Source organism: Hemitrygon akajei, chromosome 5 (assembly GCF_048418815.1).
Source record: "Hemitrygon akajei chromosome 5, sHemAka1.3, whole genome shotgun sequence".
Lineage (NCBI taxonomy): Eukaryota > Metazoa > Chordata > Chondrichthyes > Myliobatiformes > Dasyatidae > Hemitrygon > Hemitrygon akajei.
This window is the reverse complement of record NC_133128.1, coordinates 22,152,894-22,175,345: the sequence shown is the minus strand read 5'-3', so window position 1 is coordinate 22,175,345 and position 22,452 is coordinate 22,152,894. Positions and strand designations below refer to the sequence as shown.

Sequence of the window (22,452 nt, the reverse complement as noted above, 5' to 3'; positions counted from 1 at the left end):
GTTTGCTTGATTATTTTCCTGACAATCTTATTATTCCTTTTCCTTAGTGAGAGTGGAATGTCAGATAACATAATTGGACATAAATTGTGCACTGTTCTCATCCCTGTAGTTCAGTTCTTTTGGGCAGATGGGGCTCATCAGCTGTGTTTGGCAGTTGGTCTAGGACAGGGGTGTCAAACTCATTTTAGGTCATGGGCCGGATTGAGCAAAATGCAGCTTCATGCGGGCCGGATCAGTCGGACGCGTGCGAACGCAGCTTTCGTTGCCTCCGTTTTTTCAGCCTGCTCTCATGTGTCTCAGTCTCTGCTATAACTACAAAGTGTTTCACTTTACAAATTCTGTTTCTTATGAAGAAGACTGCCGAATAAACACTAAAAACCCTGAAAACCTGGTACCTGAATAAACTCAGCATTAGCCATATCATACACCATAGGCGCTTCGATTACTGGGGCCAGCTTTAATAGTAATTAGATATTATCTCACGGGCCAAAGATAATCTGGCCCGCGGGCCTTGAGTTTGACATATATGGTCTAGGAGAAGGAAAACTCTGATCTCAAACCTCTGCTGCCTTGCCGAGATCCCACTCATGCGGAAGGCTTTGGGAGTAAACCCCCAAGGAAAAATATAGAGCTGGAGTTCCTAAGGCAGTCCTATGTTGAGTTCTGTGCTGACTGACAACTCCTACAAAGCCACTGGTCAAACTGTAATGGTCTCTCCCATTCCTTTGGAGTCATCACCCGCATGGAGAGGGGAGCCTGCTGCCTAGGCAAAAGCTTGCTCTCCATATTGTACTGCCCTGGCTTGCGTATCACATAGACAGCTGGGACGTAATATCCGTGGTTGACCACGGCCAACAAAAGGATTCATCCAGTTCAATTCTTTAACATTTGAGACGTACATGATTTTAACTTCTACTGAGGATGAGGAAATGTTCTGCAAGAAGAGGTCCAGTTAAGTGTGAATTAAATGGTCTCTTTGTGGCCTGGAATAAACAGGTCTTTTTGTCCCGTAAGGCTTCTGAGACAACTTCCACATGGACACTAACAGCACTGACTTTTCGGACTCTTGAGTCGGGTCTCCTCCTGTGCATTCTAGACTACTTTAACTCAGAAACTTTCCTTCGATTCATTGAAGAGGGTTTCAGGCACTTTGAACTAGGACAGTGTGGAAACATTCATTCCCACTGCCCCAAAGTTCTCTTCTCCTTCTCATAGTCGTGCGTCACCTCGTGCCGGAGATTATTTCCTCGATATGGGCATAACTTTAAGGTGTTTAGAGAAAAGGGAATGTCAGAGGTAAGTTTTTTTTAACCAGATAGTGGTAGGTGCATGGACTAAGCTGCCAGGGATGGAGGTAGAAGAAGATATATATTAAAGGTATTTCAGAGACTCTTTGATTGGCACATGGATGAAATAAAAATGAAAGGCCATGTGAGAAGAAAAGGTTAGATCAACTTTGGAGAAGGTTAAAGGGTTGGCACAACATGGTGCACCAAAGGGCTTTACTGTGCTGCACTGTTACATGTTCTACGTCAGTAAGAGGTTATTGTTGCACCATTTCTCATTCACACCTCCACATACACCCACTCTCATCATTTTCCCTTCCGCATACTCTCACATCTGAGCCCCCCCCCCCCCAGCATCATTGAAGTCAGTCCCATCTAATTTGGTTCACCCCACTCAACATCAAAGAGCAGCTGAGATCTCTGAATAAAGGAAAGGTTTTGGAATCAGACAATCTCCCACCTGTGGTATACTAATCTGTAGAATTAGCCACGCTCTAGCCAAGCTGTTCCAGTAAGATCACAAGACAATAAGAAATAAGAGCAGAATGGAGCCAATCGGCACATCAAGTCAGCTCCGCCATTTCATCATGGCTGATCCATTTCCCTCTCAACCCCATTCTCATGCCTTCTCCCCGTAACACTTCACACTCTGACTAATCAAGAACCAATCAACCTCTGCCTTAAATGCCCCCAGTGACCTGGCCTCCACAGACACCTGGGTCAAAGAATTCCACAGATTCAATAGTAACTCTGTCATCCATCCAGCATTTTGGAAAATCACCTAAGTATGATAATTCCCAGAGAACAGTATAAATCCAGTCTGTCTAATTACGATGCCATCAGTCTATCCTCAGTAACGCTGCGGCCCAGTAGTGTAGTGGTTAGCACAATCACTTTACAGCACAATCACCGACTGGGGTTTGATTCTCACCGCCATCTGTAAGGAGTTTGCGCTGTATGGGTTTCCTCCCGCAATCCAAGTATGTCTGATTGGGGTTAGGGTTAGTAAGCTGTGGGTCTGCTATGCTGATGTCAAAAGCACGGCGACACTCTGCTCCCAACACATTGATTTGATTTGCCAAGAATGACGCACTGTAATTCGATGTACTGAACATATGACAAATAAAGCTCATCTTTATTTTGTATGAGCAGCAACGTAATGGTAAGTGTCATCAATATCACCACTAACCTGGTCAACAATGTCTGGTTTGAGGTTTTCAAGACTAATTAGCAGCTGACTTTATCCCATCATGGGTTAAAGGTGAAGGGTGAAAGGTGAAGTGTTTAAGGGAAACCTGAGGGTGGAGATTCAGAGAGTGGTGTGAGTGTGGAATGAGCAGAAATCATAGTCATAGAAAATTATAGCACAGAAATAGGCTCTTTGGCCCATCTAGTCCATCCTGAACCATTTAAACTTCCTATTCCCATTGTCCTGCACTGAGACAATAGCGCTCCATACCACCATCATCCATGTACCTATCCAAACTTCTCTTAAAAGTTGAAATTGAGCTCACATGCAGCACTTGTGCTAGCAGCTCATTCCACACTCCCACGACCTTCTGAGTGAAGAATTTTCCCCTTACACTTTTCACCTTTCACCCTTAACCTATGACCTCAACCTCAGTGGAAAAGGCCTGCTTGCATTTATCCTATCTATACCCCTCACTCATGATTTTGTATACCTCTATCAGGTCTCCTCTCAACCTTCTACATTCTAAGGAATAAAGTCCTAACCTATTCAATCTTTCCTTATAACTCAGGTCCTCCAGTCCTGGCAACATCCTTGTAAATTTTTTCTGCACTCTCTCAACCATACTTGCATCCTCTCTGTAGGTCGGTGACCAAAACTACACACAATACTCCAAATCAGCCCTCACCAATGTCTTATACAACTTCAATGCAACATCCCATACATTGATTTATGAAGGCCAAAATCCAGAACCTTTTGTTACCACCCTATCTACCTGTGATGCCACTTTCAATGAATTATGAACCTGTGTTCCCAGATCCCTTTGTTCTACTGCACTCCTCAGTGCCCTACCATTAACTGTGTAAGATCTGTCCTGGCTGGTCCTACCATAGTTCAACATATTGCACTTGTCTGCATTAAATTCCATGTGCCATTTTTCAGTTCTTTTTTTCAGCTGGTCCAGATCCTGGTGCAAGCTCTGATAATCTTCCTCACTGTCCACCACACCCCGAATTTTGGTGTCATCTGCAAATGTGCTGATCCAGTTAACCCACATTATCATCCAGATCATTGATATAGATGACAAACAGCAACGGACCCAGCACCAGTCCCTGAGACACTCCACTAGTCACAGGCCTCCAGTCAAAAATGCAACCATCTACTACCACTCTCTGGCTTCTCCCACAAAGCCAATGCCTAATCCAACTTACTACCACATCTTTAATGCCAAGCAATTAAACCCCTTGAAGTTAGGCCCTGGGGAATTGTCTACCCTAATTTGTGTCAAGACAGCAAACATCTCCTCCTCTGTAATCTGTACAGGGTCCAAAACCTCGCTGCTGCTTTGCCTCACTTTTATAGACTCTGTATCCATCTGCCAAGTAAATACAGATGCAAAAAAATTCACTTATGATCTCTCCCATCTTGTTTGGCTCCATGCAGAGATTACCAGAGGTCCAATTTTGTCCCTTGCAGCCCTTTTGCTCTTAACTTATCTGTAGGATAAGTCCTTTAGGATTCTCCTTCAGCTTGTCTGCTAGAACAACCTCATGTTTTCTTTTAGCCCTCCTGATTTCTTCCTTAAGTGTTCTCTTACATTTCTTATATTTCATAAGTACCTCATTTGTTCTTACCTGCCTATCAATCCATGCCAAGCTATTGTTTATGTCTGTCTCAATGCATGCTGGAGAGATTGCTTCATTTGCTGAATTGAACATTGTGCACCCCAATTTCTGTTATTTACAACCGAACCTCTTGACCATGTCTGCATGCTTTTATCCATTGAGTGGCTGCCACATGATTGGCTGATTAGATATTTGCATTAATGAGCAGGTGTACAGGTGTGCAATAAACACAGAGTGTACATTTATATACATTAGGAATTTGCTGTGGTGTGTTGGTCAGGGAGTGACATGCAACAAAACAACATCAACATTCAACAATTATAAAGGATTATATAAAAATAAAAAAAAAACTAATAAAGTGAGTTATTAACAGATGGATATGGAACAAAATTTTCATAAATAAATAAATACCAGCAAATATTTACAATGTGAACAGCATTATAAAAAGTGGTTTAATTTGTCTACATTGCAGTGTACTGACGGGGATAATAGATAGAGAGGAATGGAGATCGAACTAGAATGATTGATCAGATTAACTGACTAAGGAAGAAACATTTAAAATGCCATGAAGTTTTTGTTGTAAAAGCCCTATCAATTTCCATAAAGGAGCTTTCGGTAAAGGCAGTTTGCAGGGTGGGTAAGTTGTTCGACTCTCTCTTGTTGTCAAGGACCATTACCTGGCACTTCTGTGAAATGAATGTTGCTTGTACTCTTCATACAAGAAGAGCCAGTGTGATTTGTTTTTAATCTTTGGTTTGACCGCAAGAAACTGCAGAGAGCTCAGCACATCACAGAAACCAGTCTCTCCTCCATGGACTCTGTCTACACTTCGTGCTGCTTCGGTGAAACAGCCAGCATAGTCAAAGACTTACTCCACTCCTGCTACACTCTCCTCCACCCCTTCCTATCAGGCAAAACATACAAAAGCCTGAAATTATGTACCACCAAGTTTGAGGACATTTTTGATCTCACTGATAAGAATGAGATGAGGAGGATTTTCTTCCTTCAAAGAGCTTTGTATCTTGAAAATTCTTTACAAAGTAATTTACGTTAATGATCTAGTGGGGGGAAGAAGTGTGAAGTTTATGAGTTTGCGATGATAGAAAATTAGGTGGAAAGGTGTGTTGTGAGGAGGACATTGTGATCCTGCAACAGGATAGAGAGAGATTAAATGACTGGGAAAGGAGTTGGCAAATGGAGTTTAATGCAAGGAAGTCTGATGTCAAGCACATTGGCAAGAGGAACTGAAAAGTCGGTTATTATCTAAGTGAAGAGAAACTGTATATGAGTGAAGGTCAGAGGAATCTAGGTGTTCTATGGTATAAATTGCAAAAAGTTGGCAGGCAAGTCCAACAATTAGTTATGAAGGCAAATAACAGTTTGGTCTTTATTGTGAATGGGTTTGATGTTTAAGAATAGGGAGGTTTGTTGAAGTTCTACAAGGTATCAGTGAGTCCCATGTGGGAAAGCCATGTATGTTTTTTGTCTCCTTACCTTGAAGAGGGTAGCTGGGGCATTTCAAAGGACGAACACAGGAAAAAATCTTACACAAAGAGGATTACACTATCAAGGGGTACTAGACAGTTTTGGTTTGTATTCCGTGGCATTTAGAAGAATAAAGAGTCACCTTATTCAAAGTTCAAAGTAAAGTTATTATCAAAATATATATATGTTACCATATACAACCCTGAGATTCATTTTCTTATGGATACGCCTAGTAAATTCAAGTAACATAATAGAATCAATGAAAGACCGCATCCAGCAGGATGGAGAAACAATCAATGTGCAAAAGTCAACAAACTGCAAATAGAATAGAAAAAGAAAGAAAATATAATAATAAATAAACAATACATATTGAGAACATGAGATGAAGAGTCCTTGAAAGTGAGTCCATAAGCTGTGGGAACAGTTCAATGATGGAGTGAGTGAAGTTATCCCCACTGGTTTAAGAGCCTGATAGTTGAGGTAATAACTGTTCCTGAACCTGGTGGTGTAAGTCTTGAAGCTCCTGTACCTTCTTCCTGATGGCAGCAGTGAGAAGAGGGTAGACAGGTATGATCTGAAGAGATTCCAAGAGACTGCAAATAGTGGAATCTGGAGCAAAGAGAGCAAGTGCTGCAGGAACTAAATGGGTCAAGCAACGTCTTGGAGGTAAAAGAATGATCAACATTTTGGATCGGATCGCTACATCAGGACTGAAAATGAACAAGTTCAGAGCGATCCAGGTACTGTCCTGATGTAGGGTCCTGACCTAAAACACTGCCTGTCCTTTTGCCTCCACAGATTCGTCCAGCAGTTCATTTTTTTATTTATAAGGGTAGGTGTTAAAATGTTTTTACAAGTGGGAGAATCAAAGCCAAGAGGCGAACCCCTAACATGTATTTCTCAAAAGTCATTGAAGTCTGGTGAAGTTCCTAAGGACTGAAAATGGGCTAACGTTCTGGTCTTTAAAAGGGTGACCGCACTGACCCTGGTAGCTATAGACCAGTGAGCTTAATATGTACCGTAGGTAAGATAATGGAAACAGTAATAAAGAATGAGATGGAAAAGCAGATGATATGAACAGGTATGTTAGCAGAAAGCCAACATGAGTTCAGAAAGGAGAAATCATGCTGGAGTTCAATGAAGAGGCAACTAAAATTTATGATAACAATAGAGCGGTTAATATCATTTACTTGGACTTTCAAAAGGCTTTTGACAAGGTATCCCACAAGAGGTTAATAATCAAATTACAGAAGGTAGGGATTCAGGGTAAGCTGTGTGAATGGGTGCTGAATTGATTCAAAAACAGAAACAATGAGTTATGGTAAGAAGATCATTTTCACATTTAGAAGATGTTAAAAGTGGGGTTCTGCAGGGATTGGTTTTGGGGCTGCTGCTGTTTTTAATTTACATTAATGATCTGGATAAGCACATAACAAATAAACCAGTAAAGTTTGCCAATGACACAAAATTAGGGGAACAGGCTGAAAACATTCAGGCAGTAGAATCAATACAGTTAGATCTAAACAAAATCCAGATGTGGGCAGATAAATGACAGATGAAACTTAATGTAAGTAAATGTGAAGTATTACATACAGTAAGTAAAAATACTATATATAAATATACAATGGAGGGCCTTCAGTTAGAAAGTGCACTGTATGAGAAGGATTTGGGTGTCCTGGTAGACTCATCATTATCACCTTCTAGACAATGCACAGAAGTGATTCGGAAGGCTAATAGAATGTTGGGCTATATAATGCACTTGGTGGAGTTCAAGTCTAGAGAAGTTCTCCTTAAGCTGTATACTGTATTTGTGAGGCCACACCTTGAGTACTGTGTACAATTTTGGTCTCCACAATGTGTGAGGAATGTGAAGGCACTGGGAAAAGTTCAGAGAAGGGTGACTAGACTCATTCCAAGTCTGCAGGGTATGAGCGATGAAGAAAGATCGAAAGAAGTAAATCTTTTTAGCCTTAGTAGACAGAGAATGTGAGGAGACATGATAGAAGTGTTCAATATCATTAAGGGTATAAGTAAGGTGGATGCCAGCTGCACCTTCAGAATCAATACATCAATGAGGACATGGGGACATAGGTGGAGATTGGTTAAGGGGAGATTTCTGACTAACAGCAGGAAGCATTTCTTTACACAGCGATTTGTGGACACATGGAACAAACTACCAAGTTGTGTAGTTGAGAGTAGTACCTTAGAGACTTCCAAATCTAAGCTCAATAGTTATTTCAACGCACTGTGTGAATGGAAAATGGTCAGGCTTTGTTGGACAGAATGGCCAAAAACTTTCTAATATTTCTAATGACAAAATAAAGGACCAGTCATTTAAAACTGAGATATTTGAAGAATTTCTATTCTGAGAGTGTAGTGAATCTCTGGTCTTCTTTGCCCCAGCTGTGATGAGGGTGGCTCAATGGATATACGTAAGGCAGAGACAGTTAAATATTTGAAAGTTCAAGAAAATGAGGGTTAAGGGAACTGGTATAGAACAAGAGTAGAGGGCCATGTAGATCAGACATGATCATATTGAATGGGGTTGAGGGACCAAGTACCCTACTCCTATGCCTGTTTCTTTGTGTAGTTGTTACTATGAGGCAGACAGATTATTGAACCATTGGAGATCAGCATTTATGGGTTCAGGTACTTAAAATGAAACTGAAGCAAGTGATGATGCCAGCAATGGTTAGCCAACTGTGGGCTCCTGTAGCAAACCTCTGCTTCCGTTTCTTATCCTTTTCCATTGCTTGGACACATTCTGTACACAATGTGGGCACGTTCTGTTGGTACTGGAATGTGTGGCAACACTTACGGGCTGCCCCCGGCACATCCTTTGTTGTTAAGGCAAACGGCACGTTTCACTCTGTGCTTCGATGTACAGGTGATAAGTGAATCTGAATCTGAATCGTGGGTCTTGCTGTCAAAATAGATGTAAGACTGTGTGAAAACTTCTCCATGAAAGTTCATGCTCAACCACTTCCAGGAACAACAGTAATGACCACATCGTACACACATGAGGTTCCGCAGATGCTGGAAATCAGAGCGACACATACAAAATGCTGAATGTCAGGCAGAATAAACAGTTGACATTTTGGGCCAGTACACCTCATCAAGACTCAAATGTCCTGATAATGGTAATTCAGTGACAAAAAAACCTGATAAATGAGTTTGAATCAATAAAGTTCCCAGTTTAAGCTATAAGACATTTTCACATGTTTGGTAAATTATAGGCAAGCCGCGCTCCATGTGGTTATTACAGTGATATATTAAATACAATGAAAATAACAAAATGTTATAAATGTAGATCAGTAGGAACAATATGTATTTAAATGATCACTATTGAAAACATGTACAGGAGCACTTCTCATATGCTTTCAATGGAAAGATATCTTCAGTCTCTATCTATTAAATACTGTTTATTATCTTGTGTTCCTATGGCAACCAGGAATGAAACAAAATTGTCTTAAATGCCAATACATTTACAATGCTGCTTAAGTATAGAGCTCTTGAGAATATGGTTTAATTCTGCCTATAAATCATACAACTCACAGGTTTTTACCTTGCTTGAGTCAACCTAACATATTATCTCAATTTTAAAGCACTTTGCAAATCTTTTTTTTAATGTTAAACAAAACACTGTAATGTGGCTATTAAAATTTTCAGGTATGGTTGATGGAGCACCACCATAGTGATGTCAATGTATGTCAACTAAAAATTACCCCCCCAAATTAATGAAGTCTCAAAGACCAAATGTAACTGTGGTGTGAAATCATCTTGAGTAACTGGCAGACATTTTATTCACTTCAGTGAATTCCATTTTGCTGCCACTCAGTTGGTGGTCTGACTTCTGAGCAACCTTGGAAGGTCTATCAAATGCAGAAGTTTAAAGCATTAACAGGAATACTTTCAGTGGGTCTTTGCTTTCATAAATCCTGGGACTGTTCATTGTTTGGCCAGTTTGGCAGAGTTGCGTAGAGCGTGGGGTGAATAAAATGGGATTTGTATAAACAGTGATAGGCGTGGAACGTGGTGGACCATAAATTCCACTGCTAGACTGTATGGCACCATGAAATGAAAATTAGTACTTTAGGATATCCAAGGACGATTCTCTCTGCCCAACGTTCTAGGACGATAGAACACGGCTGTAAGCCTTTAGGTTGAGATATGAACTGCCAACCTTCTGATCTGTTGGCACACAAGAGATGCACATGGAAACAGACTGATCTTCCATTCAGATTAGATCACACATCATCTGCTTACAATGCACCTTTCTTCTATATTAGGACAAGAAAGAATTTGTGACAGAATTTGTGTGACAGAATTCTAGGGCAATAGTGTGCTGGATTACCACTACCTGATTTTAATTCCAAAGACTCCACTCTCCATTGTAAAGTTAAGCTCCACCTTCACATGCCTATCCTTGGGATTTGCCCTTCACTGAAGGGGTATCCTGAGGTGCTTCTGCAACGTGACAAGTTTCTAAATCAGGAGTTCCGAACCTGGGGTCCACGGACACCTTGCTTAATGGTATTAGTCCATGGCATAAAAAAGGCTGGGAACTCCTGTCCTAAATGGAATTATTTCTTCACAATGTATTGGACCTTCTAAAAGAAAAATTGCTATTATATACCTCAGTAATTAATATTGTGACTTCAATTGCACAGGCACAATTCCACCATTGATTAAATCAGTGGTCCAGACTGAGGATGGAATGGCAACCAACGAGGAGCTGAAGATGTTGGTGACGATCTCCTGCATCCTTCTAGCTGCCCTGCTCCTTTTTGCCCTGCTGCTTGTGGTCCGAAGGCGCCGGAGGGAGCAACGCCTGAAGAGACTGCGGGGTAAGAAGCCGATCAGAAAGCTCATTGTATGCTTAAAGATTAGCCCGTCATTCCTTATATAGGTTTATAATTCTCTGCATATGATCTCCCCTATCTTTGTAACTTCCACCAGTCCTGAACCATCTGAGATAGAGTCATAGAACACTACAGCACTGAAAGAGGCTCTTCAGCCCATCTCGACTCTGCCAAACTAATAATCTTCCGGCAGCTCATTCCACACTTTCATTTCCTCCTGAATAAGGAGGCTCTACCTCATGTATTCCTTAAACATTTCACCCTTCACCCTTAACCCATAACGTCTGGTTCTAGTCTCACCCAACCTCAGTTTGCATTTAACCTATCCCTATCCCTCATAATTTTGTATATCTCTATCAAATCTTCCCTCAGTCTCCTACGCTCAAGGGAATAAAGTCCTGAACTATTCAACCTTTCCCTATGACTCAAGTCCTTAAGTTCTGGCAACATTTTTGTAAATTTTCTCTGCACTTTTTCAATCTTACTGATATTTTTCCTGTAGGTAGGTGACCAGAACGGACCAGGTCTTGGGGCTCCTTCAGTCCTGGGCTTTAGCATGATCCTAATTTCAAACCCTTTCCATTCAGGGACCTGAGCCTCAAGACATGGGATTCTCTCCCAACATCTCTCTTCATCCCAGTCTCCCACTTCCCATTTCATCTTATGTCTCCTGGTTGCACAGCTTGATAAGGTGGTACAGAAGAGATATGGCATGCTCAAGCACAAGAGATTCTGCAGATGCTGGAAATCCAGACCAACACACACAAAATGCAGAAGAACTCAGCAGATTAGGCCATGTCTATGGAGGGAAATGATCTGTCAATGTTTCTGGCCAAGACCCTTCATCAGAGCTAATATAGTATTGAACTCAAGAGTCATAAAGTTATGTTGCAGCTTTAAAAAATACATCTGGAGAATTGCATTCAGCTCCGATTGCCCCATTATAAAAAGGAGAGGCTTTGGAAAAGAAGTGGAAGGGGTTTCCCAGGATGCTGCCGTGATTAGTCGCTATATACTATAAGCACAGGCTGGACTAGTGTTCTGCCCTTTCAGGTGTCAGAGGCTGAGTGCAGACTTGATAGAAGTTTATAAAATAACAAGAAGCTTAGAAAGCATACTCATCTGGTATCATTTTCCCAGGGTCGAAATTCTAATACTAGGGGGCAATGCATTTAATGTGAGAGGGTGGAAATTCAAAAGGGATAGGCAGAGCCTGTGTTTTTTACACTAAAAGTGATGGGTGTCTGGAATGCCAGGGGTGGTAGTGGAGGCAAATGCCTGTCCATATTGGAAAAGCAAAGTTGAGACTTCATAGCAAGTTTATACCAAACAGTCCCTAACTTCAAGGAGTCCCTCATGAATTATCCTTCCCCATTCCAAAATTCAGTCTGTTGTTTCTGCAAATTATTTTTCCAATGGTTTGTAAAGCGAGCATTTGAAGGGCTCTTAGGCAGGCTCATTAATATACATAGAATGGAGGGATAAGGACATTATGGAGGCAGAAGAGATTAGTTTGACTTTTAATTCCTAGCTTAATGAGTTTGGCACAACATCATTGACCAAGAAGCCTGTACCTCAGCTTTACTGTTCCATGTTCTATGATCTACAGTATGTTAATGTTCTTAAATGGCTCACTGCCATAGTCCTAACCTTTCAAATCTAGCCTTCTACAGTCCAGGTTTTAATCCCTTCATCATTAATCAGCCAGCAGCCTCGAGGATTCCATTGCCATCACCATTCCAGTCCTCTCCATCTGTTTCTATTCCTTTGAGATATTCCTTACAAGCTAGCTCCTTGACCAAGAATGCGGAAGTCTATTCTTATAGCTCTTTCCGTGGCTCTGTGTTATATTTGGTTGAATTTTTTATGACATTGCTTCCTGCAGAGATGTTTAATATTCCTAGGGGAGCTTTATGAATCAAATTGCTGTTAATTTTTGTTTATATAATTTGCATAATTTGAATTTTTTTGTCAACAAGTTAAAATCTTAAGCAAGAGAGTGCAAACACCATAGCACAATACACCAAATGTTTTTTTTTATAAATTAAAGATTTGACACCAACAAAATAACATATATCATCTTTTCTTTTAGATGCTAAAAGCCTTGCTGAGATGTTAATGAGGTAATGTATACTGATCTTTTGATATTTTTACATGGTTGAACGATATAGGAATCCACTGTTTTGGCCAGTTTTATGCTAACGGTCATAGCGTGAATCAGTACAAGAGGGCAACATTGAATCGTGTTCTAAACTAGACACAGGTGAAAGCAAGGCATTTCTGTCCGTCCCTTAGTGTCAAGCCACATTTGCAGTCACTACTATGGCACGATAGGAGAACAGGAGAATAGCTGGCATCCATGTTTAGATGGTTGGGAGATATGGCCTAATATGGGGATAGCTGAGTTCTCAAACAACCCCAATTAGATTGTAAAGTGTGAGTTGGCCCCCACTGGCAGAGACCCACAGCTCTCAACTAAAGGAAAATAGGTTTCGTTAATCACCACTCAACTCAACTAAGAGCAGTAGAGTGTTTGAATAACACGTTTGTGTCTGTAATCATACGACAGGGGCCCTGGAACAGGCCATGCACCTTTAACCCACAGGCATCTCACCTATTTCAGTACAACTTGAGTGAAAGTTAGGGGGTTGTCTTAGGGGCTGATCTGTTGTTCTTTCTCACACTCCCATCTGGTGAGACTTCACTGCAAAAATCTAGTCTGACAGTCCATGAGATAGTCCTGAGCTCAGAGGTCTCATCCTTTAACATATCACTCTAAAGTGCCACCTGTTCTCAGATGGTTAACGAGGTACTGTTTCGAAGGCCAAAGGACTAATCCTTAATGTCTGACTAATATTTACCCCTCAAATGAATAGCAGACTGATTAATTGGTCAGCATTGCATTGCAGTCTGTGGAACATTTTGGGCACAACTCAGTTGCTGTACCTCAAAGGTGTTTTAGGACTCTTGAATATCACAAAAGATTCTGAATAAAACTATCAACATTAAGGTCAGCACAGTCAGGTCAGGCCACAAGGCCTGCTTCCCTGCTGTGCGTCTCTATCTTTTGTTATTTATCATTATTAACATAACTCAGAAAGTGGCTTAAGGCTTTGTCAACTGGAAAAACAGGCCAAGTTAACAAAGTGTAATAACACAAATACAGTGAATGATATTCTAGTGTGCAAGGCCAAGGTGCTGTTCCTTCTAGACCAGGGGTTTCCAACCTTTTTTATGCCATGGATCAATACCATTAAGCAAGGGAACCATGGACCCCAGGTTGGGAACCCCTGTTCTAGACTGAGACTTATCCATTTAATAAACTGACAGGCCTTACCTCCATGGAAAAATGTTATGGAGGACAGTAGGACATGGAATTGGGTCCCAGCTCACAAGGTAAACTGAACTGATGGGAGGAGAGGCAGTACATCTGCCAGGATGGCACTGAGATTTTAAAGGGTGGGGAAGAATGTTGCAATCAGCTGCTGAAAGGAGGGAGTCAAGGGTGTAGTTGATTAGGTCAAAGGTCAGTCTCACAATTAAGAGAATTGATAGTTGCATGGTTTTCGTTCCTGAATGTTTATAAATTGAAATTATGTTACTTAGTCTTGGAAAGATTGTGATAGCATTCCTAGCCTTAAGACTTCTAGATTTTCACATTTAATCATGTTCTGGTCTTCCCTAAATTTCCCACAACACATGCAAAATTAACTGCTAATTGGCCTAGATACTTTGATAGCTTACAATGAACAAAGGTTCTAATGGAACAGAAATTGCTAATTCTGCAGCACTGAATGAAGCCAAGTTGGTTCATTCTGGGAAATAGTTTGAAAGCAGTTGCTTTGAACATTTGTTTGAATATTATTAAGCATGCCCTCTTCGGAAAAGCAATGCTGAGCATTCATGGCAAATTTATGCCTAACAATCCTCTAAATTCAAGGAGTCCCTTGTGAATTTTCCTTCTCCATTTCCAAACAGAGGACCAAGCTTACAAATAAAACTATTGTTTATGAAAATTGTTTCTCCAAATGGATTTACCAGGCTCACTAATTTTATTTTGCTTTATTCATCTGCACACTTGAATGCAATTATGGTGGAGTGGTCCTCCAGGGTTTCTGGGACCGGGTTTGAATTGCGGCCATACGGACAAACCACGGAAACAAAAGCACCCTTCTCATTCTTCAAGCTGCAGATGAGTTCCAGGGGTAGTGACCCAAGTCTTTCGGGTGGCTCTATAACTGAGATCACCCTCATTTTCTCAAGAAGTTATTGAGGAACCCCCACCAGCCAAAAAATGTTCTCTTCTCACTACCTTCAGCAAGCCTTAAGTTCCACGCCAAAAGGTTCAGGAACTGCTATTACCCTTCAGTCATCAGGCTCCTGAACCAGCATGGATAACTTCACTCACCCCAACACTGAACTGATTCCACAACCTAGGGTGTCACTTTCAAGGACATTACAGCTCATGATCCCAGTTGATTGATGGATTTATTAATATTAGTTTGCATTTGCACAGTTTATTTTATTTTGCCTATTAGTCATTTGTCAATCTGTGTTTAATCTTTTAAAGTGAAAAATTAAATGGGGGGGGCCCCTCAAACATGGACCCCTGTAATGGTTTTTCTCTCTGTCTGTTTCAAGTAAAAACACCAGGACATCGGATACACTGAATAAGCAGCAGCAAACCCTGAGAATGCACATCGACATCCCTCGAGCTCAGCTTCTAATAGAAGAGAGGGATACCATGGAAACAATCGGTATGGAGTTCACACCCGTCTCTCATCTCTCCAGTCATTTATTATGTATTTGTGTTGTTCCTTCTGCCATTCGTTCCTCAAGTCCTTTCAAGCAGCAATTTGTCTACTTCCAAAGCAAAGTGTCCCTTCAATATTCCAAAGCAGAGTGAAGAGATTGCAGAGGAAAATAACCTGTATTTACCATAAATTCTGGTATAGAGATTGAAATTCTATTCTGAAGCAGCTAGAAAATGAAAGCTTATATGCTAATGACTAAGATCAGATGAGGTTGGTGTTTCTAGTGCTGGACCTGTCTCTCACCCCACCCAATGAAGTCCAAACCTTGGATTTACATCAGGCCAGGACCTTGATCCTTGGTCCTCAGTCCTCAGTCCTCAGGTCTCCCAAACTACAACAGCAGCTCTGACTTCTGCTGCCCCTCGTACTACAGCACCTGTGAGAGGAGACGTGGCAGTGGGAGGACAGAGAAATATACAGCGGGGCTGTGGATGGAGGATGGAAAATGAGAAGAGGAGAGTGGGAGGATGGGGGCAAGAAAAGAGAAAGGGACTTGGTGGTGAAGGTAGAGGAAGAGGAAACAATGAGAGCAAATGAGCAAACACTATTTCACTCTCTTGCCTCACACACTATCTCTCTATCTGTCTGTCTGTCTGTCTCTCTCTCTCCCCCCTCCCTCTCCCACTCTCCCCTCCCCTTCTTCCTCTCCCTCTCCCCCTCTCTATCCCTCCGTCACTCTCTCTCCCCTCCCTCTTTCTTTCCCTCCCCCTCCCTCTTCCTCCCCTCCTCTCCCTACATCTCCCATTCTCCTACATTCCACCATCCTCTGCTGTTCTATTTCCATTCCCACTGATTTCTCACTCCTAATAAGGCCTGGCTTCTAAATGTATCTTCTTAAATTTTCCTTACACACAATTCCATGGGGTTTATCTACCCTAATGCCTCAATGTTAATAGCCCATGTTACTTTCCTATGCCACTGTTACTGAGGTCCATGTGTAAGGGTGCACTTTCAGGCATTGAAACCTTAGAATCCTTGGTAAAGGCAGGTACAATGACGACATTTAAAAGTCTCATACAGGTACATGGATAGGAATGACTTGGAGGATTAAGGGCCAAATGCAGGCAAATGGGACTAGCTCTGTTAGAAAATTATTATCATGGACAAATTGGGCTTTAAGATTCCGTTTCTGTGCTATTTAGCTCTACAACTCTAGGCCATACAGTTCTTAATAAGAGCATTATCTGCAAAGTAGGAAGCTCAGGTGGTCAGTTTACGCAAAGATAGTAGGGTGAAAGGGAGGTTCAGAAATCGAACTGAAGTCCCCAGAAGGAGTTGGGTTTGAGGAAGAAGGAGTGGGAGGTGTACTTGTCCACATGAGCAATTTGTACACTGGATCTTATTGATGCCAGCTGATTTCTCCTGCTCATTTTAATAAGCCCTCCATACGGGGTCCAGTGAATGAAATTCCTTCCAGAGAATGGGCAGGTCTGAGAAAATTTGGGCTGCTTAAAAGTTTGTCAGTTACAGCTGTATCCATGGGCAGGCCATTGTGGAGATACACGCACAACGGGGTTTCAAGCAGAAATAAACTGCTGGAGGAACTCAGTGTGTTAGGCAGCATCTGTGGAGGGAAGTGGACAATCAACATTTTGAGTCAAGACCTTCTTTGATGTCTGAGGACTGAATGAGTCCCCAGCTGAGGTGACAGTCAATAGTTTGGGAAAACAAGTGCATCAGCTTTCCCTTACTAGCCCCTTGAAAATATATATAGAATTTCAGCTTATCCGCCAGATGAAAGGCCTGGATCCAAATGGTCAACTGACCAACAAGCTGCATGACTTGCAGAGTTCCTCTAGTATTTTTTTTTTGCTTAGGCTCTGAAAAATATTTGGCACTTCACAGTGACAATTAGACCGGCCTGTCTTCACAAAGTATCCGTGTGTGTGTACCTCTTATCAAAGAGCACCAGACAGTGATGAAAATCTAACACGTTCACTGTTTCATGAATTTTCTCGTCAGCTTTGTCTATTCTAAAACTCCTGTTGAGCTTTGTGTTGTTTACTGATAAATAATAATCCATAATATATTTATGTAAAAAGAAGAGCTGAATTTATGTATGACTTTGACATGCTCACTGAATTGCAAATATACGCGGTTCCCATTTCCGCCCTTGGCTTATCTCCAACCTGATCTGAAGGTGATAACTGATTGTAGTGTCACAGGAGGTTAAGTAATAAAAATGCACAGAAGTCTGATTGCTCAAGCCATAATTAGGCATTGAGGCAGATAAAAGCTAAAGGGACATTAGCAGGCAGGAATATATTGCATCTATAGCAATCAGTGTGACAGCAGACTACACCATAGCTGGAGTCATTCAGTCTATCGTACTAACTCAGTTTTCAATTGGAACAAAGTGCACCCATCCTTCGCCTTGGTTCTGAATCAGAAGGTTGTAGGTTCAAGAGTTCAGAGGTATAATTACATGTCTTAGGCTGAAATTTGTTTGTAAAGTAAAGGAGTATTACACTACTGGAGTTGCGTTTTTCTTCAGATGAGATGTTAACCTAATATGCTATGATAAGTGAACATTGAAGATCCCATTATGCAGAGAGCAGGGGAGAGCACTGGCCCTTCAATTAATATCATTTTAGTTGTTGACCTGCTCATTTATTTCATCGGTGTTTATCTGCCAATTAGTTACCATTTCAAAGCTTCAAAGTACATTTATTATCAAAGTACATATGCAGTATACAACCCTGAGGTCTGTCTTCCCACAGACACACATGAAACAAAGAAACACCGTGGAACCCGTTCAAAGAAAACATCAAACACCCAACGTTCAATAAAAAAGAAACTCACACACATTTCTTTCCTCTTCCTGTGGATGAAATCAAAGGAGAACTCAAATTTACAGAGTAGAATGCTGCAGTTGTTTGCCTGAAATCCTGTGAGGAAGTTGTAATGCCCCCCGCAAATATCAACTATACACTGTGCTTTATTAATTCCTCTCTTAAACTGGCAGCACAGTGGCACAGCTAGTAAAGCAATGGCTTCACAGCACTAGCCAGTCTCGTTAAGACTTGATCTCTAGTAATTGTCTGCATCAACATCACATGTTCTCCCTGTGAACCCCCATCCTGTTCAACTTTCCTTCCACATCCCAACAATGAAAAGGCTGATAGGTTAATTGACCTAGTGTCCTCAGTGTAAAGGTGAGGGGCAAAGAAAAGATTTAAGATTAGCTTTATTTTTCCCATGCACATCAAAACATACAGTGAAATGCATCATTTGCATCGAGGTCGTGCTGGGGACAGCCTGTAAGTGTCACTGCGCTTCCCGTGCCAACGCAGCAAGCCCGCAGCTTATTAACTCTAATTCATACATCTTTGGACTGTGGCAGGAAGCTGAAGCACCCGGAGGAAACCCATGCGGTCACAGGGAGAATGTACTGATGGTCAGCGCCAGAGACTGAGCTGCCATCTTACAGCTAGCGCTGTAAAGCGTTGTGCTAACCACTACGCCAGAATCTAAGAGGAACTGAGGAAATATGGAGAGAACAAAATGAGATTAATGTGGGACCAGCAGAAATGGACGCTTGTCAGTTGGCACGAGCTCAATGCGCAGTAGACCCTATGTCTGCGCTGCATGACTCCATAATACTGCAGTTAATATATTCAATGGTATATTCTTGCTGTATTACAGATGACCGATCCACTGTGCTATTGACAGATTCCGACTTTGGTGAGGCTGTGAAACAGAAATCGCTAACGGCAACACACACCGTGCATTACCATTCAGTCTCACAGGCTACCGGACCTCTGGTAGATGTTTCAGACGCTCGGCCAGGAACCAGTGAGTACTTTTTTTGGCAAAAGTGAGACTATAGGCAAACGGTGACTGTTGGCTTCAATGGCTCTTTGTTTCACTTGTGGTTGGGACCAAATATCTTATTTGATGAGCAATGCTGGTACTCAGATGTGTTTCAAGATCTTTCTGTGAAAGGATGGTTTTATGGTCTGTAAAACACTTGATTCTGAAATTCCATTCAAGGATGCTCATCCAGCAGCTGGTAGAAACTCCAAGACATTGGTTGTAAGTCTGCAAGTTCATGTGGGTTCATTTGTAACTTTTAAGAGAAGTTTGAGAGAGGTTTGGCAAGATAGATCAGACCATGCAGTAAATTGGCTTGGCATGAACCCGATGGCCCGCAAGGCCTGTTTCTGAACTGTAATGCTCTATAACTCTATAGGATTTGAAGGATATTTTAAATATTAATTATTTTGATGATAAGTTGAACATGGATTAGATGGAATGTGGTTTGGTCCAGTTATTTGCTTCAGCCCAGAGGAGGGGTCCACTGAATTGCTGTAAAATATATTTATTTATCTATTCCACAAAATACAGAGCGGAACAGGCCCTTCTGACCCTTTGAGCCACGGTACCCAGCCATCCCCAAATTAACCCCTGCCTAATCACGGGACAATTCACAATGAACACAATTAACCTACCAACCAGTACATCTTTGGACTGTGGGAAGAAAGACATGGGTTCACAGGGAGAACGTACAAACTCCTTGCAGATAGCAGCAGGAATTGAACCGCAGCTGGTACCATACAGTGTTGTGCTAACCACTACACTACCGTGCCAACCCCTTCCCTATTCTGCATTCCTAATGACCTTTCTGACTAACTTTACTGATTGAAACGCACTGCTGCATCACCACTCCAGGGTCTAGCTTCAAACCTGACCTTGGGTGCTGTCTCTGTGGAGCTTGCACGTTCTCCTTGTGACCATGAGGGTTTCGTCTGGGCGCTCCAGTTTCCACTCATATCCCAAAGCTGCGTGGATAGGTGGGTTTACTTGCCATTGTACATTATCTGTGGTGTAGATGAGTGGAAGAATCTGAGGGGAGAGAAAGGGAACATAGGGAGGATAAAAGATGAATAGTGTAAGTGGGTGCCTAATGGTTGGTTTGAACTCAGAAAGGGCTGGTTTCTGTACTAAGCAGCTCTATGACTCAAAGCAATCCTTGAACCTGATGTAAGTTCAATAGGGGTTAGCTTGCCGAACGCACCTGACTGCAACATCTATGAAATAAACGAAAGGCGACATGAACAAAAATACTGATGACGAATACAATCAGACGAATCATGAGATCTATCTTTAATCAGTTCATGAAAAGGTTTCCCTTCTTGACCTTCTCCTCACCACTTTATCAAGTGCTAAGAAAATCAAATATTACATGGGACTTACAGAGAAAGCTATGTTTTAATTATAGAGAGATATGGCATTTAAATAGACCCACTGGACCTTCAAACCCTTGCTGGCCATCAGCCTTCCATTGTAACCAATCCTCAATTCTCCCTGTATTCCCATGAACTCAACAGCCTCTCCCCCTGCCCCAGTTTCTACTACTTACCCGCATGCTAAGAGCAATTTACAACAGCTAATTAACATATTAACCCACACATCTTTGTGAGGGCTCTCTCAGGTTAGAGGAGCACATCTCATATTCCAGGCTGATGGCATGAACATCAAATTCCGGTAATTTTTTTTCTCCTCCCCTTCTCTCTTCTTCAGTTCCCCATGCTGGCATCTTGCCTCTTATCCTCACCTGCCTATCACCTCACCCTGGTACCTCTCCTCCTTCACTTTCTCCCATGGTTCATTCTGCTCTTCTATCAGATTCTTCTTCCAGCCCTTTGCCTTTTCCACCTGTCAGCTCCCAGCTTACTCCACCCCCCCTCCCCTACCTACCCGGCCTCACCTATCACCTTCTTGCTTGTCTTCCTTCACCTCCCCACCACCACCTTATTCTGGCATCTTCCCCCTCCCTTTCCAGGCCTGATCAAAGGTCTGGGCCCAAAACGGCAACTGCTTATTTATTTCCATAGATGCTACCTGACTAGCTGAGCTCCTCCAGCATTTTGTGTGAGTTGCTCTGGATTCCCAGCATCTGCAGAACCTCTTGTGTTTGTGATGCCTTTGCTCTTTGGAGGATACCTCTTTAAATGAGCTTTTGGCAGCTTTACCATCGGAGGTAAGAAAGAATCAGAATCAGAAACAGGTTTAATATAGTTGTTTGTCTTTGCAGCAGCAGTACAATGCAATGTGTAATAACAGAGAAAACCGTGATTTACAGTAAGTATATATATTAAATAGTTAAATTAAATAAGTAGGGCAAAAATAAAAATAAAAAAGTGAAGCAGTGCTCATGGGTTCAATGTCCATTCGTAAATCAGAGGACAGAGGGGAAGAAGCTGTTCCTGAATCGTTGAGTGTGTGCCTTCAGACTTCTGTACCTCCTCCCTGATGGTAGCAATGAGAACAAGGCATGACCTGGGTGACAGGGGTCTTTAATGATGGCAATGTCTTTTTTGTGGTATCACTGCTTGAAGATCTCCTGGATTCCACAGAGGCTAGTGCCCATGATGGAACTGACTAACGTAACAACTCTGTGCAGGTCATTTCGACCCTGTGCAGTAGCTCCCCTCCCCCCATATCAGACAGTGATGCAGCCAGTTAGAAGCTCCCCACGGTGCATCTGTAGAAATTTGCGAGTGTCCTTGGTGACATATCAAATATCCTCAAATTCCTGATGAAATATAACCACTGCCCTGCCTTTTTTGTAGCTGCATCAATATGTTGGGTCCAGGTTAGACCCTCAGAGATATTGACATCCGGAAACTTGAAATTGTTCACTTTCTCTATTTCTGATCCCTCTATGAGGACTGGTGTGTGTTCCCTCATCTTACCCTTCCTGAGGTTCTTTGGTCTTGCTGACATTGAGTGCAATCTTTATTCTGTAGTCTAAGCCTATATATTTGCAATATGTATTTTTGTTCAATCTCACTAGTCACCTTAAGTTCTGAAAGAACTACGGCAACAAGCTATTATCTCACCCACAGCTAATGGGTAACTTCCAAGAAAGCTGACAGTTGAGGATTGATGAGTCTGTCTCAGCCTTGGGGATCAGAAAGAGAAATCAATGCAATTTCTTCCCACGTTTACAACCAGCAAGACAAATGTTCTGACTCTTACGCTGTTGCCTTGCTGGAGGTAGCTTTGAGATCAATGGCAGAACATTGCAACTGTTAATTCATTCTCACTGTCCCGGGGGGCAAGGTAGAGTGAGAAAGAAAAAGCTGCATCAATTCTCAGTGAATAATTTGCAGTGTGCTGTTGCTGTGAGAATGTTAGAGAAAGGAGAGCAGAAGTCTTTTTTTTTGCTTTTGTTTTTTAAAACCT

General features: G+C 41.8%; 1 protein-coding gene across 6 annotated transcripts in view; it reads left to right on the top strand.

Annotated features, from left to right (window-relative positions):
* Positions 1-22,452, top strand: part of LOC140727541 (cell adhesion molecule DSCAM) — a 779,430-nt gene that overhangs the window by 721,593 nt on the left and 35,385 nt on the right. For all 6 annotated transcript variants that reach the window (XM_073045003.1, XM_073045002.1, XM_073045004.1 and 3 more), the window contains 4 exons: positions 10,256-10,432; positions 12,540-12,570; positions 15,089-15,204; positions 18,907-19,056. In XM_073045003.1, the coding sequence (XP_072901104.1) occupies positions 10,256-10,432; positions 12,540-12,570; positions 15,089-15,204; positions 18,907-19,056 (474 nt within the window). The remainder of the gene's footprint in view (positions 1-10,255; positions 10,433-12,539; positions 12,571-15,088; positions 15,205-18,906; positions 19,057-22,452) is intronic.